The sequence below is a fragment of the Pelophylax lessonae genome (genome assembly GCF_965119305.1).
Source record: "Pelophylax lessonae genome assembly, chromosome: 4".
Lineage (NCBI taxonomy): Eukaryota > Metazoa > Chordata > Amphibia > Anura > Ranidae > Pelophylax > Pelophylax lessonae.
In genome coordinates this window covers 623914782-623932998 of record NC_138771.1, presented here as the reverse complement: position 1 = coordinate 623932998, position 18217 = coordinate 623914782, and the positions used below count along the sequence as shown (strand labels likewise).

The 18217-nt window shown below is 47.2% G+C and overlaps 1 protein-coding gene across 1 annotated transcript in view; it reads left to right on the top strand.

The window, feature by feature from the left end:
- The window catches only part of LOC309554697 (NXPE family member 3-like), a gene marked incomplete at its 5' end in the record, with an annotated part of 146005 nt that overhangs the window by 123101 nt on the left and 4687 nt on the right, over window positions 1-18217 (top strand). Inside the window, 2 exons of the mRNA XM_082256403.1 lie at window positions 13398-13618; window positions 16465-16535. Of these exons, the coding sequence (XP_082112529.1) occupies window positions 13398-13618; window positions 16465-16535 (292 nt within the window). The remainder of the gene's footprint in view (window positions 1-13397; window positions 13619-16464; window positions 16536-18217) is intronic.

Genomic DNA, 18217 nt, shown 5'->3' with positions numbered 1-18217 from the left:
TACACTTTTTTGGGATCATATTTTCTATTCCGCTATTTAATCAAAAACCTTTGGGGATCAGTTAAATTGGGGGATAGTCTGTGTTGGTACGTGTGAGAGAGATCCACCTTTCCAAGTTGTTGGGGTTCATCTCATACTTCTGAAGGTTTGAGGGTGCTGCCTGTTCCATACTCCCCCTACTCCTAGCCTTTTAGGGGTACAAACAATAGTAATTGGGGCCTAGTGTGGTTGTGTACGTGTGATATACATACACTTTTTTGGGATCATATTTTCTATTCCGCTATTTAATCAAAAACCTTTGGGGATCAGTTAAATTGGGGGATAGTCTGTGTTGGTACGTGTGAGAGAGATCCACCTTTCCAAGTTGTTGGGGTTCATCTCATACTTCTGAAGGTTTGAGGGTGCTGCCTGTTCCATACCCCCCCTACTCCTCATCTAGCCTTTTAGGGGTACAAACAATAGTAATTGGGGCCTAGTGTGGTTGTGTACGTGTGATATACATACACTTTTTTGGGATCATATTTTCTATTCCGCTATTTAATCAAAAACCTTTGGGGATCAGTTAAATTGGGGGATAGTCTGTGTTGGTACGTGTGAGAGAGATCCACCTTTCCAAGTTGTTGGGGTTCATCTCATACTTCTGAAGGTTTGAGGGTGCTGCCTGTTCCATACCCCCCCTACTCCTCATCTAGCCTTTTAGGGGTACAAACAATAGTAATTGGGGCCTAGTGTGGTTGTGTACGTGCGAGATACATACACTTTTTTTGATCATATTTCCTATTCCGCTATTCAATAAAAACCTTTGAGGATCAATTGAATTGCGGGATAGTCTGTGTCGGTACGTGTGAGAGAGATCCACCTTTCCAAGTTGTTGGGGTTCATCTCATACTTCTGAAGGTTTGAGGGTGCTGCCTGTTCCATACCCCCCCTACTCCTCATCTAGCCTTTTAGGGGTACAAACAATAGTAATTGGGGCCTAGTGTGGTTGTGTACGTGCGAGATACATACACTTTTTTTGATCATATTTCCTATTCCGCTATTCAATAAAAACCTTTGAGGATCAATTGAATTGCGGGATAGTCTGTGTCGGTACGTGTGAGAGAGATCCACCTTTCCAAGTTGTTGGGGTTCATCTCATACTTCTGAAGGTTTGAGGGTGCTGCCTGTTCCATACCCCCCCTACTCCTCATCTAGCCTTTTAGGGGTACAAACAATAGTAATTGGGGCCTAGTGTGGTTGTGTACGTGCGAGATACATACACTTTTTTTGATCATATTTCCTATTCCGCTATTCAATAAAAACCTTTGAGGATCAATTGAATTGCGGGATAGTCTGTGTCGGTACGTGTGAGAGAGATCCACCTTTCCAAGTTGTTGGGGTTCATCTCATACTTCTGAAGGTTTGAGGGTGCTGCCTGTTCCATACCCCCCCTACTCCTCATCTAGCCTTTTAGGGGTACAAACAATAGTAATTGGGGCCTAGTGTGGTTGTGTACGTGCGAGATACATACACTTTTTTTGATCATATTTCCTATTCCGCTATTCAATAAAAACCTTTGAGGATCAATTGAATTGCGGGATAGTCTGTGTCGGTACGTGTGAGAGAGATCCACCTTTCCAAGTTGTTGGGGTTCATCTCATACTTCTGAAGGTTTGAGGGTGCTGCCTGTTCCATACCCCCCTACTCCTCATCTAGCCTTTTAGGGGTACAAACAATAGTAATTGGGGCCTAGTGTGGTTGTGTACGTGCGAGATACATACACTTTTTTTGATCATATTTCCTATTCCGCTATTCAATAAAAACCTTTGAGGATCAATTGAATTGCGGGATAGTCTGTGTCGGTACGTGTGAGAGAGATCCACCTTTCCAAGTTGTTGGGGTTCATCTCATACTTCTGAAGGTTTGAGGGTGCTGCCTGTTCCATACCCCCCCTACTCCTCATCTAGCCTTTTAGGGGTACAAACAATAGTAATTGGGGCCTAGTGTGGTTGTGTACGTGCGAGATACATACACTTTTTTTGATCATATTTCCTATTCCGCTATTCAATAAAAACCTTTGAGGATCTATTGAATTGCGGGATAGTCTGTGTCGGTACGTGTGAGAGAGATCCACCTTTCCAAGTTGTTGGGGTTCATCTCATACTTCTGAAGGTTTGAGGGTGCTGCCTGTTCCATACCCCCCCTACTCCTCATCTAGCCTTTTAGGGGTACAAACAATAGTAATTGGGGCCTAGTGTGGTTGTGTACGTGCGAGATACATACACTTTTTTTGATCATATTTCCTATTCCGCTATTCAATAAAAACCTTTGAGGATCAATTGAATTGCGGGATAGTCTGTGTCGGTACGTGTGAGAGAGATCCACCTTTCCAAGTTGTTGGGGTTCATCTCATACTTCTGAAGGTTTGAGGGTGCTGCCTGTTCCATACCCCCCCTACTCCTCATCTAGCCTTTTAGGGGTACAAACAATAGTAATTGGGGCCTAGTGTGGTTGTGTACGTGCGAGATACATACACTTTTTTTGATCATATTTCCTATTCCGCTATTCAATAAAAACCTTTGAGGATCAATTGAATTGCGGGATAGTCTGTGTCGGTACGTGTGAGAGAGATCCACCTTTCCAAGTTGTTGGGGTTCATCTCATACTTCTGAAGGTTTGAGGGTGCTGCCTGTTCCATACCCCCCCTACTCCTCATCTAGCCTTTTAGGGGTACAAACAATAGTAATTGGGGCCTAGTGTGGTTGTGTACGTGCGAGATACATACACTTTTTTTGATCATATTTCCTATTCCGCTATTCAATAAAAACCTTTGAGGATCAATTGAATTGCGGGATAGTCTGTGTCGGTACGTGTGAGAGAGATCCACCTTTCCAAGTTGTTGGGGTTCATCTCATACTTCTGAAGGTTTGAGGGTGCTGCCTGTTCCATACCCCCCCTACTCCTCATCTAGCCTTTTAGGGGTACAAACAATAGTAATTGGGGCCTAGTGTGGTTGTGTACGTGCGAGATACATACACTTTTTTTGATCATATTTCCTATTCCGCTATTCAATAAAAACCTTTGAGGATCAATTGAATTGCGGGATAGTCTGTGTCGGTACGTGTGAGAGAGATCCACCTTTCCAAGTTGTTGGGGTTCATCTCATACTTCTGAAGGTTTGAGGGTGCTGCCTGTTCCATACTCCCCCTACTCCTCATCTAGCCTTTTAGGGGTACAAACAATAGTAATTGGGGCCTAGTGTGGTTGTGTACGTGTGATATACATACACTTTTTTTGGATCATATTTTCTATTCCGCTATTCAATAAAAACCTTTCTAGGGCAAGATCTTAAATTACAGAAATATGAGGAGACCGTCAAATAAGGGCCGTGGCCTGGGTCGTGGTGCTGCTGGTAGAGCTCCTGTTGCAAGGAGAGGACATGGTCGATCTGTGCCAGCTACACGCACAAGTGAAACACCTTCCTCAAGTGTGAGTAGGCGACAGAACCTGCATCAGTATTTGGTAGGGCATCAAACGCCCCTAGAAGTGATGAGGCCAGAACAAGTTGAGGCGATAGTAGATTGGTTTGCTGCTGACAGTGCCTCCAGTTCCTTCACATTGTCTCCCACCCAGTCTACTGCAGAAAGGTCAGAGTTGGCACCTGCAGCCAATGTCCAACCGTCTTTCACCTCACCCCCTTGCAAATCAGGCCAGCAGTCTGAGCCCCAAGCCATACAGCAGTCTCTTATTCTTTTTGAGGACTCTGTCAGCAGGGTTTCCCAGGGCCATCCACCTAGCCCTGCCCCAGAAGTGGAAGAGATTGAGTGCAGCGATGCCCAACCACTTATTTCTCAAGATGAGTACATGCAAGGATCATCGCAGCACGTCTCCGATGATGACGAAACGCAGGTGCCAACTGCTGCGGCGTTCAGCATTGTGGAGACCGACAAGGAGGGCAGGGGTGAAGACTGGGTGGAAGATGATGTGGAGGACGATGAGGTCCTCGACCCCACATGGAATGAACGTCATGCAGGTGAACTGAGTAGTTTGGAGGAAGAGGCGGTGGTCGCACAGAGCCACCAGCACAGCAGAAGAGGGAGCAGGGTGCAGAAGCGGAGCGGCCGTGCCCTAGACACTACGCCCGCTACTGCCCAACGCAGCAAGGGAACGAGCGCACCAAAGTCAGCTCAAAGGAGTTCTCTAGCGTGGAAGTTCTTTAGAAAATGTGCTGATGACAGGACACGAGTGGTTTGCACCCTGTGCAATCAGAGCTTGAAGCGAGGCATGAACCTTCTCAACCTGAGCACAACCTGCATGATCAGGCATCTAAGTGCAAAGCACGAGCTGCAGTGGAGTACACACCTTCAAAACCAAGAAACGTCTCTGGCTCATCCTGCTTCCTCTTCTGCTGCAGTCTCGGCCGCTCCAGCCACATCTGTAGTGATACCGGCACCTGCCACCCCGCAAACAGACGATCTGTCAGCAACACCACCACCTGGGTCACCAACAACCATCTCCACAATGTCCCGTGGAAGCGTTCAGCTTTCCATCTCCCAAACACTTGAGAGGAAGAGGAAGTACCCCCCTACCCACCCGCGATCCCTGGCCCTGAATGTCAGCATTTCAAAATTATTGGCCTTTGAAATGCTGTCATTCCGTCTGGTGGAGACGCACAGTTTTAAAAACCTTATGTCGGTGGCTGTCCCACAGTACGTCGTGCCCAGCCGCCACTACTTTTCCAGGCAAGCCATCCCTTCCCTGCACAACCAAGTGGGGGAAAAAATCAGGTGTGCACTGCGCAACGCCATCTGTGCCAAGGTCCACCTAACTACGGATACGTGGACCAGTAAGCACGGTCAGGGGCGTTATATCTCCCTAACGGCACACTGGGTAAATGCAGTGGCGGATGGGCCTGAGGCGGATAGCAATTTGGCGCATGTCCTTCCACCACCGAGGATTGCAGGGCGCTTCAGTTTGCCTCCTGTTCCTAACTCCTCCTACTCCGCTTCCTCATCCTCTACCGCCTCCTCATCCGGACAGCGTAACACCTTCACCACCAACTTCAGCACGGCCAGGGGTAAACGACAGCAGGCAGTTTTACAACTTGCCTGTTTGGGGGACAAACCACACACCGCGCAGGAGTTGTGGAGGAGCATGGAACAGCAGACAAATGAGTGGTTGCTGCCAGCGAGCCTCAAGCCCGGCCTGGTGGTGTGCGATAACGGGCGAAATCTCATAGCAGCTCTGGGCCTAGCCGGTTTGACGCACATCCCTTGCCTGGCGCATGTGCTGAATTTGGTGGTGCAGAGGTTCCTTAAAAACTACCCCGATATGTCAGAGCTGCTGCAGAAAGTGCGGGCCGTTTGTGCGCACTTTCGGCGTTCTCACCCTGCTGCTGCTCGCCTGGCAGCGCTGCAGCGTAACTTCGGCCTTCCCGCTCACCGCCTCATATGTGACGTGCCCACAAGGTGGAACTCCACCTTGCACATGCTGGAAAGACTGTGCGAGCAGCAGCAGGCCATAGTGGAGTTTCAGCTGCAGCACGCACGCGTGAGTCGCTCTGCGGAACAGCACCACTTCACCACCAATAACTGGGCCTCCATGCGAGACCTGTGTGCCTTGTTGCGCTGTTTTGAGTACTCCACCAACATGGCCAGTGGCAATGACGCCGTTCTCAGCTTAACTATCCCACTTCTATGCCTCCTTGAAAAAACAATTCGGGCGATGATGGAAGAGGATGTGGCACAGGATGAGGAGGAGGAGGAGGATGAAGAGGTAACATTTCCAAGGCTTTCAGGGCAGTCATTCGCAAGGGGCTCCGAGGGTGGGTTCCTGCACACGCAAACGCCAGGGACGCAATTGTCCAGCAGGGGCACAGTTCTGGAGGATGAGGAGGATGAGGAGGAGGAGGAGCTGGAGGAGGAGATGGAACCATGTTCACAGCAGGGTGGCACCCAGGCCAGCTCATGGCCATCACTGGTGCGTGGCTGGGGGGATACAGAGGACACGGACCATACACCTCCCACAGAGGACAGCCTTTCGTTGCCTCTGGGCAGCCTGGCACACATGAGCGATTACATGCTGCAGTGTCTCCACAACGACCGCCGAGTTGCCCACATTCTAACTTGTGCTGATTACTGGGTGGCCACGCTGCTGGATCCCCGTTACAAGGACAACGTACCGTCCTTAATTCACTCACTGGAGCGCGATCGCAAGATGCGCGAGTACAAGCGCACGCTGGTAGACGCCATGCTGCTGGCATTCCCATCTGACAGCGGGGCCACAGTGGAAGCACAAGGCAGAGGAGGAGGAGGAGGAGGTCGCCAACGCAACCAGGGCACCGCCAGCACCTCAGAAGGCAGGGTTAGCATGGCCGAAATGTGGAAAAGCTTTGTCAGCACGCCACAACAAACAGCAGCACCAGCAGCTCAGATGGAACGTCTTAGCAGGAGGCAGCATTTTACCAACATGGTGGAGCAGTATGTGTGCACACGCCTACATGTAGTGAATGACGGGTCTGCCCCCTTCAACTTCTGGGTCTCCAAATTGGGCACATGGCCTGAGCTTGCCCTTTACGCCTTGGAGGTGCTGGCGTGCCCTGCAGCCAGTGTATTATCTGAACGGGTATTTAGCACGGCTGGGGGCGTTATAACAGACAAGCGCAGCCGCCTGTCCAGAGACAATGTGGACAAGCTCACGTTCATTAAAATGAACCAGGCATGGATCCCACGGGACTTTTCCGTACCTTATGCAGAATAGCAATGGATACCGACCTTACCCACCCATTGTTCCATTTTTGCTCTTTCTCACTCTTTTGGGGTGTACCCTCATTTAAAATTTATGAAAAGAAGCAGTGTTGGCTACCTCGTCCTCCTCCTCAGGGCCAGATTAATGTAGGGGCTATTGGAGCTGCAGCTCCAGGCCCCTACCTTTTATATAGGCCCCGGGTTGGCCATATTCACTGTTACCGCTCTTCTGTCACTTGTAAACACAGAAGTCTGGCTTCTATGCTCGCTTCCCCAGGCAGCACCCTCAGAACCTCCCCACACAGCGTGAAGGCCGGACAAGGAGGGACAGTTGGCGATGCATGGATGTGTTTATGGGCTTCAGAGACAGCATCCCATGTTGAATTAGGCATGCATGGCTGCACCCTTCCTCCTCTGGGTGCATGGCAAGGCACGGCCCTAAGGCCCTTCAAAATCCTCAGCACCAAGCCCATGATGCTGTTAATCCGGCCCTGGTCCTCCTCCACCGCCGCTTCCACCTACACCGCCCATAGGTGTGCGCAGCCTATTGCATTAAGGTGTGCACCCCAAAGTTGAAATACACATGCATGTGTTTGCCAGCAGGGAGAGTAATGTATCGGGGCCATGTACCTGTAGGCAAGGAGAAATAGAGCAGAGCAGGTCCCAGGGAGATCTTTCCCATCTCCTCACTGGCAATGCTATGTGCCCTAGGTGATTAGGGTGTGCCCAGGCACACCCAGCACACCCTGTGCGCACGCCTATGTCACCGCCACATCCACCACCACCTCAACCTCCCTCCTACTCCATATGGGCCTCGTCCTTCAGAGATGAAGAAGAACATTGTTTTATTTTTCTGTTTTTTTTTGTTGTTTTAAGTTATTTCCCTATCCACATTTGTTTGCAGAGCACTTGCCATGCTCTTAATTACGTTTTGCTGCCATTTGCAGCACTCTAGCCCTTTCCTTTGGTGTTTTAGAGCCATTTTAGTGCCTTAAAGTTCGGGTCCCCATTGACTTCAATGGGGTTCGGTGTCCGGGAAAAGTTCGGTAAAAGTCCGGGACACGGACCCGGACTTTTTTTTAAAGTTCGGCCGAACCCGTCGAACACGGACATCTAGGTGTCCGCTCAACCCTACTTGTGAGAACTGTACTGTTATCAGCAACTACCTCATTAACCACTTAAGGACCAGGCCTATTTCTGACACTTGTTGTTTACAAGTTAAAATCAGTATTTTTTGCTGGAAAATTGCTTAGAACCCCCAAACATTTTATATATATATATATATATTTTTTTTTTCTTTTTTTTAGCAGAGACCCTAGAGAATAAAATGGAGATCATTGCAATATTTTATGTCACACCATATTTGTGCAGCGGTCATATAAACGCAATTTGTTTGGAAAAAAATACACTTTTTTGAATTAAAAAATAAGAAACCATTAAAGTTAGCCTAATTTTTTTCTATAATGTGAAAGATAATGTTACTCCGAGTAAATAGATAACCAACATGTCATGCTTCAAAATTGCGCACACTCGTGGAATGGCGACAAACATTGGTACCTAAAAATCTCCATAGGCTACAGTTTAAAAATGTCTACAGGTTACTAGTTTAGAGTTACAGAGAAGGTCTAGGGCTAGAATTATTGTTCTCGCTCTAAAGATTGCGGCCATACCTCACATATGTGGTTTTAACACCCTTTACATACAGTATTTGAGCGCGACTTGCGTATGCTTTTGCTTCTGCGTGCAAACTCAGAGGGACAGGGCGCTTTTTTTTTTTCTTATTTATTTTACCTTTTTATTTTTACACTGTTCCTTTTAAAAAAAAAAAAATGTTTTGATCACTTTTGTTCCTATTACAAGGAATGTAAACATCCCTTGTAATAGAAAAAAGCATGACAGGACCTCTTTAATGGGAGATCTGGGGTCAAAAAGACCTCACATCTCACATCTACACTAAAAAGCAAAAAAAAAAAAAAGGCATTTATTTTTATCATGAGAAAAATGGGCCCTTTAAAGCTGTTGGGAGGGAGCAACGTATGACGTCGCTCCGGTCATCCAAGGCCATAGAGTGAAGTGGGGCCAGGTTGCCCTCACTTACCTTCCTGCCTAGGAGGGGAAAGGACCGTATCATTTTCCCCGCTACCGACGGCTCCAGTAATCGGGAAAAACTACCAGGAAGTAGCGGGTGGGGGCACCTCTCCCACTGCCCATAAAAGTGATCCCGTGGTGAATCCCCCCACTGGGACCACTCTTATGTGAAAGAGGACCGCCCACCCTGTAAAAAAAATACTGGGGTTATGACAGCTATCTGTTGTCATAACACCGGTATTTAATGTCCAGGGAGAGAGAGACAGGGGCATGATCCGAGATAACTATGTCGTGTATGTCAGAATCTTCCAGTCTGGGGAGGAGGTTATCAGTACAAAAAAAATAGTCTATTCTAGTGAAGACATTATGAGGGTGGGAGTAGAAAGAGTATTCCCTATCGGTGGGATGATAGAGACACCAGATGTCAGTCAGTTTCAGGGAGTCCATGAAAGACGCTAGGGGCGTTTGTCCTGAGGCTTTGGTAAGATTTATGGATGGACCGCAGCGGGATTTGTCTAAGAGAGGGTCAAACGCGGAGTTAAAATCGCCGCCTATCAGGTGTGAGGCTTGAGGGAGTTGAAGGATCCGAGTCATCAAATCTCGGTAAAATGATTGGTCAGGAGTATTGGGGGCATAAATATTAGTCAAGACCAATTCCCTACTGTTTAACTTTACATGGGCGGATATGACTCGACCGTTGTTATCCGTGACCGAAGACAGAAGTTCGAACAAAATGTTTTTGTGGATTAGTAGAAGAACTCCAGCCTTTCGGCCAAGAGCCTCCGAACCTAAAACTGTCCCCACCCAAAGTTTGCGCAAACGGAAGAAATAGGCTGACGGTAGGTGGGATTCCTGGATTAGTGCAATGTCCGTCTTGAGTCTCTTAAGGTGGTGTAGGATCTTCATGCGTTTAATGGGGATCTTAGACCCCTAACATTCCACGAGACAACTCTCATGGGGTTATGGATGGAGATAAGGGTATATACTGAAGCAGGGGTGATCTTTCTACATCATGGACAGGTAGGACTGGAGACGACAGGGGCAATACCTGGGTAGGACGGAAGAAAGGTAGTGGGTAGGAAGACCTGGGAAGTTGAGGTACCAAACATGGAACCTTAGTGATAGGGGGGGGGGGGAGGGCATGGTAATAGAAAATTAAGTAATTAACATAACATAACATACCAAAAACCTCTTGAAACTTCACTTTTTTCCGCATGCTGTCAAGGTGAAGGGTGGTCATTACCTTAGGCGTGGACCCAAGCAGGTAGAGGGACCCCCGTTTAAGTGTGACGTAAGGGGTCATAAACATGAGGCCCTGGAGAAGTCGTCTCCGACCTACACAAAGATAGCATGAAGGGAAAAAAACAGATGGTAAAATAAAACACAAAACCAAGAACCCATGACAGTGCGGGAGAGCAGCAATCTGGGCAAAAACAGATGGGAATCACAGGGGGACTAGGAAAAAAACCCAGCCCCAGCAATAGAGACAACAACGACACTGGAGGAAGGTTACCCAAGGATTAGGTACAAACTTGCTAACAGGAACAGTGTTCATCGACGGAAGTCTGGCCGATTGGATATTCCTTACGAGAGCTCCTCTGGACTCCTTACGAGGGCTCCTCTGGACTAGTGGCCGAGGAACCGGAGACGTTTTATGTGCCAATGAGCCCCGACCGTCAGTAGGTAGAGAACTGAAGAAAGACTCCGCTTCCGCTGGATCTTGAAATGAAAGCCGATCGCCGCTTGGAGATTTTAGCCGAAGTATGGCCGGGTACGCAAGTGTGAATTTGATCTGTTCATGATGCAGTTTAGAGCACACAGTTTGAAAGACTTTCCTTTTCTTGGCCATTTTGACCGAATAGTCAGCAAAGATCAAGATTCTTGTACCATCGATCTGGAAGGACTTGGATTGCCTGAACTTTTGGAGGATGGCTGATTTGTTGGCGTAGTTTAAATATCTGGCTATGATAGGTCACCGAGTTGTGCGGTCCGAGGAATAAAGACCCATACGGTGCACCCTCTCCACCACACAGGTTCCTTGCAGTCCTAGGGCCTCTGGGATTTTTCTGGCGCATAAGTCGGGGATAGCAGATGGAGCCATAGACTCTGGGACCCCTATGAATCTTAAATTGTTCCTTCTTGCCCTATTTTCAAGGTCCTCCAATTTTTGTAGAATATATTGGTTGGTCTTCTCCTGTGTTTGTTCCAGGGAATGGGATTGGTAGAGCTCATCCTCCAGATGTGATTTTCGGCTTCCTGAAGCCTGTGTGTGTGTTCCCCAAGCTGTTTTTTTATTTCCAACATGCCCGCTGTTACTACCTTTTCCACGGATTCCTAATAGTGGGGGACAGAAGGGCCACCATGGCCTGCGCTATGCGGTCTATTTGTGGGTCTCCTGGAAGAGGCAGAGCGGCAGGTGTAGGGGAAAATTCCATCTGTGAGGGAGCAGTGGAAGCGGGAGGGAGGGCCGAGACCGCGGCCTCGATTTGTGGCATGCCCAGTGGAACGCGCGGGCCGCCTTTCTCCAGGAACCGCTCCATGTAGCGTGGTGCGATGTGGTCAGTAGGTGCCCGGGGTGTGAAGGCAGGTATCCTGGGGGGCTGTGGGCTAAAATGAGACAGTATGCCGGTTTTTTTTATGCCGATTTATCGTCCCGCCGCGGGAGCCACGGAGGAGAGCGCCTGCCGCATACGGCACCGGAACCGGAAGTCCCGGGTATTTAATGTCAAAGTAGCAACTTAAAACTGCAGCGGGTGGTCCGGAAGCAGTTAAAGGATTTTTGTTTGTTTATTTGCTTTGCCTAATACAAAGTCTCTTTAAAATTGTTCAAGCACAGCATATCAAAAGAACAGGGCTTGCAACACTACAAGGGGAATGAGATAGAGAAAGGTGCAATTCATGGATCTCACATAAAGAGTGCTATCCAGTGGAAGCTTTTGGGCTATTGCTAAGGACTATGTCACAGTGTTTGTGTCACATGCAAGGCAGCTAATCAGCCAGGAGATGGGTGGCTGGCAGGGGTGAGGGTTCCTCTGGTAGTGAAGGGGGTTAAGTGCTTGACACCTACGCTAGTGGCCAGTTCCCCACCCTTTGGGACCGATCCTGTGGCCCAGAGTGCCTAGGGACCCAGCCTGGAATCACGGAAGTGAGAATTGTAGAGGGCCCCGGGAGAAGAAAGCAAGCATGGTGGTTGGAGAAAAAGAGAGAACATTTCCTGTATCCCATAGCAACCATGGGAGGGGTCACTGGGATAGAGGTGACATGCATTGCTGGATTGGTGTAGCCCAGTACAGGCTCAGCGGTAAAATACTGAACACCTGGGAGTGGTGTCTTCTATGCATGGGAGTGTCTGAAGTGTGCAAGTGTCATCTGTGTAAGGGTCCTTTCACACGGGCTTTCTACCCGGCGGACTCGGTTTTGCTCAGCCGATCCCCGCTGAGCAGGCGGATGACAGGTCCATCTCAGCTCTCTGCGCTGAGATGGACGTGTCAGATCCCTGCTCTCCTCTTTGGGAGATCGGATCCCAAAATAGGGTCTCCATCTATCTGGATTTCACAGACCGGATCGGATCGGATAGCGGCGGGTGTTAGCGGATATGTCACCACTGACATCCGCTGCTCCATAGGAGTGCATGGAGCATCAGATCAGGTCCGCCTGATAAACTGACAGGCGGACTTGATCGGAAAGCCAGTGTGAAAGGGGCCTAACAGGTTAACAGTGTCATTGGAGCTGACTTCTAAGATCGGGAGACCTGCCTAAATGTTGACACATGACTACAGCTCCCTGGAATTCAGGCATTAGCGAGTGCAGTTCCATTTGTCCCCACAAGGGTGTCTAAGCCCTGCCCACAAACCTCCCACTAGAGCTGCAGTTTTGGAGTTGCACTGACCCATTCATCTAGCTATTACAGTTTGGCCTTTGTCAAAGCCACTTCTTTACACTTGCCCATTTTTTCTGCTTTCAACATATCAACTTCAGGCACAACACGTTCACTTAATGCCTAAGGTCCCTTTCACACAATCGGACTGATCACCTCTACCTGTCGGTTTTTCAGACAGACAAGATTGGGCCAACCATTGTCCTCTATGGGGAGGCGGATGTCAACGGACATGTGTCCTTTGACAACCGTCTGGCATCCGATCCAACAAGATCCGCTGAAAACAGACGTATGGCGTCCAGCAGGTCGGATCGGATGAAAACAGACAAGGTGGTCTCTTTTTATCCGATCTCTACATAGAGGAGAGAGGGAATCTGACAGGTCCGTCTCTGCACAGAGAGCGGAGACGGACCTGTTATCCACTTACTCAGCAAGGATCAACGGAGTGATCCCTACTGAGTAAGTGAAGTCCATCCAAATGATTCTGCCCCGTGTGAAAGGGGCCAAATAGATCCCACCCACTTTCAGGTGCCACTGTAATGAGATAACCAATGTTATTGACTTTACCAGTCAGTCGTCATAATGTTATTGCTGATCGGTATGTAGGACGATGTAAGGTGATGTAGGATGACTGTTGGGGAGGTAGTGACAAGATAACACGTCTTCTTTTTTTTCTTTTGTAATCTCTTCACACTTCTTCTTGGTAGGTATATTTCAGTGGTTATTTTCACTTTAATGGGAGCGGCGAAGTGGTGGAATGTAACTTGGAGGTGGCAGGCCCGAAAATATGCCAGTACAAAGACCCTTACACCGGTGAGATATGGCAGTGTGTTAAACCGCAGAAACTCCCCTGCGATTCCTTAATTTATCACTCGATGGGTGGATACCGCAAAGTGACCAACAGCCTGGAAGATTCCCTACTAAGTGGGTGAGTAAACCACTCTGTGAGGGCGCTCCATGTAAGAAAATGCTGATGTAGTATTTGTCTTGGCTGGCAGTAAAAGGGTCAAATAAATGGGACAATCAGTCCATGCAGGGGTGTATGATTAAATCAGTGGGCCCGTGTGCAAGATCAAAAGTGGGCGCTAGGCATTGATAAAATAAGAAGTGGTGCGCATAGCGATGAGTGGGCGTGGTTTCAGTTGCGCTAAATATTGGGCGTGGCTTAAATGGGTGTGGATAGAGTCTGAGATGACTTACATAGTGCAGGATGTGGTATTGTTAAATAGGGAATGTACAATGTGGAGTGTACAGCGGTGGGTAGTGTGTGTAGGAAAGGAGTATGGAGTGTATGGCTGTGGGTAGTATGTGTAGGAAAGGAGTATGGAGAGTATGGTGGTGGGGAGTATGTGTAGGAAAGGAGTATAAAGTGTATGGCGGTGGGTAGTATGTGCAGGGAGAGGAGTATGGAGTGTATAGCGGCAGGTAGTATATGCAGGGGAGGAGTGCAGAGTTTATGACGGTGGGTAGTATGTGCAGGAGATGAGTATGGACATTCGACATAACCCCTGATGACGTCAGACGTTACTGATGAAACGTGTTGGGATTGAGATACGTCGCTACGTCACTTCCGGTGTTTGGAGTGCAGGTGGAACACAGAACGGCGTCCCCTGCTAAGAGCAGCTCCCATACACGCCGTTTGTTCCCAACCTAACTGTAAGTTACTGCATATTTTTAATAAATGGAATCTTAAACTACTACACTATAAGAGGCCTCCTCTCTTCCCCTCTTATGTCCGCCTGTTTTTTCCATATACTGTACATTGGTGGTTCCGATATCTGGACATCTAAGGGAAACCTCATCTTTAGGAAAGTGCTGTCTATTCCAAATTCAATGCCTACTTTGACTGCCTGTAATAGGGGTCAACTTCTTTTGGTAAGTGGGATGTGCATGTGGTGTCAATGATGGAGAGCACTAACCCACGAATATGAGTGATTGTTTCTTTTGTCATATATTGAAGCAAAGGTTTTCATTGTGGATTTCCATATGGACTTTCTTTAAACACAAAATTGACGTTGCACGTTGGATTTTATTATTTATGTATGTTTATAAATGCGGTCATTACCTTTTTTATACATGGAGTGTATGGAGTTGGGTAGTATGTGCAGGAGAGGAGTATGGACTGTATAGCAGTGGGTAGTATGTGCAGGAGAGGAGTATGGAGTGTATGGGAGTGGGTAGTATGTGAAGGAGAGGAGTGTGGAGGTGGATAGTACGTGCAGGGGAGGAGTATAGAGTATATGGCAGTGGCTAGTATGTGAAGGAGAGGAGTGTGGAGTGTATGGAAGTGGGTAGTATGTGAAGGAGAGGAGTGTGGAGGTGGATAGTACGTGCAGGAGAGGAGTATGGAGTGTATGGCAGTGGCTAGTATGTGAAGGAGAGGAGTGTAGAGTGTATGGAAGTGGGTAGTATGTGCAGGAGAGGAGTGCACATAACTGCAGCTAGAAGAGTCAGTGGTTGGGTGTCAGTAAAGGGGATGCTAGTGAGTGTCCCAAAGATAATGTATATTCACCAAGTCTATTGGTAGAGAGAAAAGAGCAAGGAGACTTAACCCTTTCCGTACATGTGGCAGTATGGATTGAGCAGTGTGGCTGCTTCCACAAGCAACCTAGTGAGGCCAATTGAGAGTTGTCCTTATCCATTGTGAATAGTTACAGCTGGAGAATCCCACTATTCCCTTCTCCCATCCAAGTTTCAAAATAAACACTAAAAACCAATACCCCTGGACTGTTTATTGTGTGACGAGCCATCGGAAGTAAGGAGGGATGTGAGAACTGTTCCCTAAGTGACTGTGTGCTGGTAATCAGAGGAGGCCCAAGAAGTCATCATACAGCAAGTCCTACGGGGACAGTGCTACACCATACCTGAATGAACCCTGTGGAAACTACATATCATTATAGTAGATAGGAGTTTCTGGAGCAATGAGCACTTTCTGCCTCTCAGATAAGCAACCACTGACAAAAATAATCTTGTTTAGCTATCCATAACAAGAATTCTTTCCAATGACCAAAAATATAAGGAGCATTCTGCCCTGTGACCATCATGCTAATGTACCATGAGCTTTAGAATGTAGCATTTATTGGCAGGGGCTCCATGAGAACGGAAACTTTTCTAAAGGGTTCCACCATGTTAAAATGTTGAAAAAGGCTGTATTAGAAGGTGGCTATATCCATTCTCCACTGTCCTACTGTATGTAGGAACATAGCTGCCCTCTCTTGCTCGCTCCCAAGAAGAGCTATGGTCTACGGCAGGAATCATTAAACTATTGCCCTCCAGCTGTTGTGGAACTACACATCCCATGAGGCATGGTAAAACTCTGACATTCACAGACATGACTAGGCATGATGGGAATTGTAGTTCTTGAACAACTGGAGGGCCATAGTTTGAAGACCCTTGGTCTATGGGATGTGTATGGTGCATAGAGAAGTGTAAATGACCGCAACTAATGTGCACTGCTTGTTCCAAACAAACGGAAGTGGTGAGGAAAAGAGGAGGATCGGGAGCTCACGGAGGACATTACAAGCAGGTATAAAAACACAAAAAAAACTATTCCATGAAAAAGAGATTACAGGACCATTAAGTAGTGGATGTGTATGGATTATTTTTGGAGAATAAGGATGAGTTTTTTGTCACTTTAGATTTTTGGTTAGCTATAATATTGTAAACTCTACGAAAGAAAACAGTTTCTCTGGTGATGCCAGTAATTGTATCCAGATACTTTCAGTTTGGTACTGGCACACCTAAGGCTGTTAATAAAATGTTCACTCTCCACAGCTCTGTGACTGACCAGAAGATACCAGGCTCGGTTCCTCCAATCAATGTCATGACAGCTAATTCTTCATTGGGTAAGCCTTCCGTTGTATGTGATATAAGACTTTTTCTTGTTAGTATGGACTAACCCCATGTGTCAGACATTATTTTAAAGAGCTAAGTATTAAAGGTAAAACTCCATATTAATGTTTAGGGTTCTGGAATGGGAACATTCAAGACCTGCATTGTGTTTATTTACTATCCACCGAAAATTTCATCTACAAGATAGTCCCTCATCCAACCTTTATGAAGTCATAATATAGTTTCAATCTCTTCAACAGATTCTTCATCATGTAAAATAAAAAAGGGAAATCCAGCTTCATTATAGTCCTCTAGGGAACATAATTGGGCCACTAGGGGAAACGTTGCCACTCGTGGAGTTTGTCTGTGATCTTAGAAGCCACCAGTAATACTAATCACAGCCCCACCATTATAACCAGTTGATTGGCCTTTTTGTCAGGGCTGGGCTCCTGCTACTTAACGAGCAGGTCTTTTATTTCAGTGCTCAGAAGCTGCACAGCTGTCGGTTAATTACTAGCCACTTGTTACCACAGTGACTCACCTGGTTACCATTAACCTGTCTCATTAGTCCAGCCTACAGCCAGTCCCTTTTTGCTATTTAAGCAGCTTAGCTTATTTCCTCCCTGCCCTTGCGTGGTCTGTGATCTCTAAGTGCGCTCCTTCCTGTACTCCTGTGTATAACCTGGCCTGGCTGACTTTCCTTCCGATTCCTGTTTCTGCATTTTGCTCCTGACTATGCTGAATTCTGGTTTCCTGGCCCGGCTCATCTGATTACCCTTTCTGGCATCAAAACCCTGGCTTCCGTTTTTTGTCTCATTCCAGAACTGTGTTATTTTTTCATTTTATTAAAGGTATGATTTTAACTGCACTTTCTGTCTCCGTCTGGTTTATGGTTCCTGACACTTTTAAAATACTGTGTATGTAAACCCAATTGCTAAAAATGTATCAGATTTAAAGGTGAAGATTAGTTAAAACATTGTTTTTTTTTCTCTACAGCTTTAGTTAAATTGCTCACCTGTAATGAAGTACCATATTTATCGGTGTACAACATGTGCAGGCATATAACAGACACCTTCATTTTAAGAGGGACATTTCAGGAAAAAAAACAAAATTTTAAATTTTTAAAATTTTAAATCAAAATAAGGTGCCCATCAATGCAGCCTCACAAGTGCCCATCAATGTAGCCTCACAAGTGCCCATTAATGCAGCCTGATTAGTGCTCATCTGCAGCCTCACCATTGCATGGAGATAAGAGCCGCCGGATTACACAGAGCGGGGATCTCCTACGGCCACTGTTATACGAAGTCCTGCCTCCTGGACCAGTTCCTATGATAGACAACACATGTCAGGGCATTGGACCAGTATGCTGTCTATCATGTGCGCCAGTCTAGGAGGCGGGACTTCATATAACAGTTACTGCCAAGTAAGCAGGAGATTCTAGCAGTGTGTAATGTGGCGGCCCCCCCCCCCCCTTCCCCTCCGAGGCATATATCGGCGTATAATACGCACACATTATTTTGATTTTCAGGGAGAAAAAGTGTGTGTTATACGCCGATAAATACAGTATGTCCCACAATGTTCAGGATGCCGGATTCTGTAGGAATCTTCACCGCAGGGCTGCCTTGTTTTCTTCCTGCTGCTGAACGTCTGCCACTGTGGGGGTTAACAGCTTTGGGTCGCTAAAGATGATCCGGCA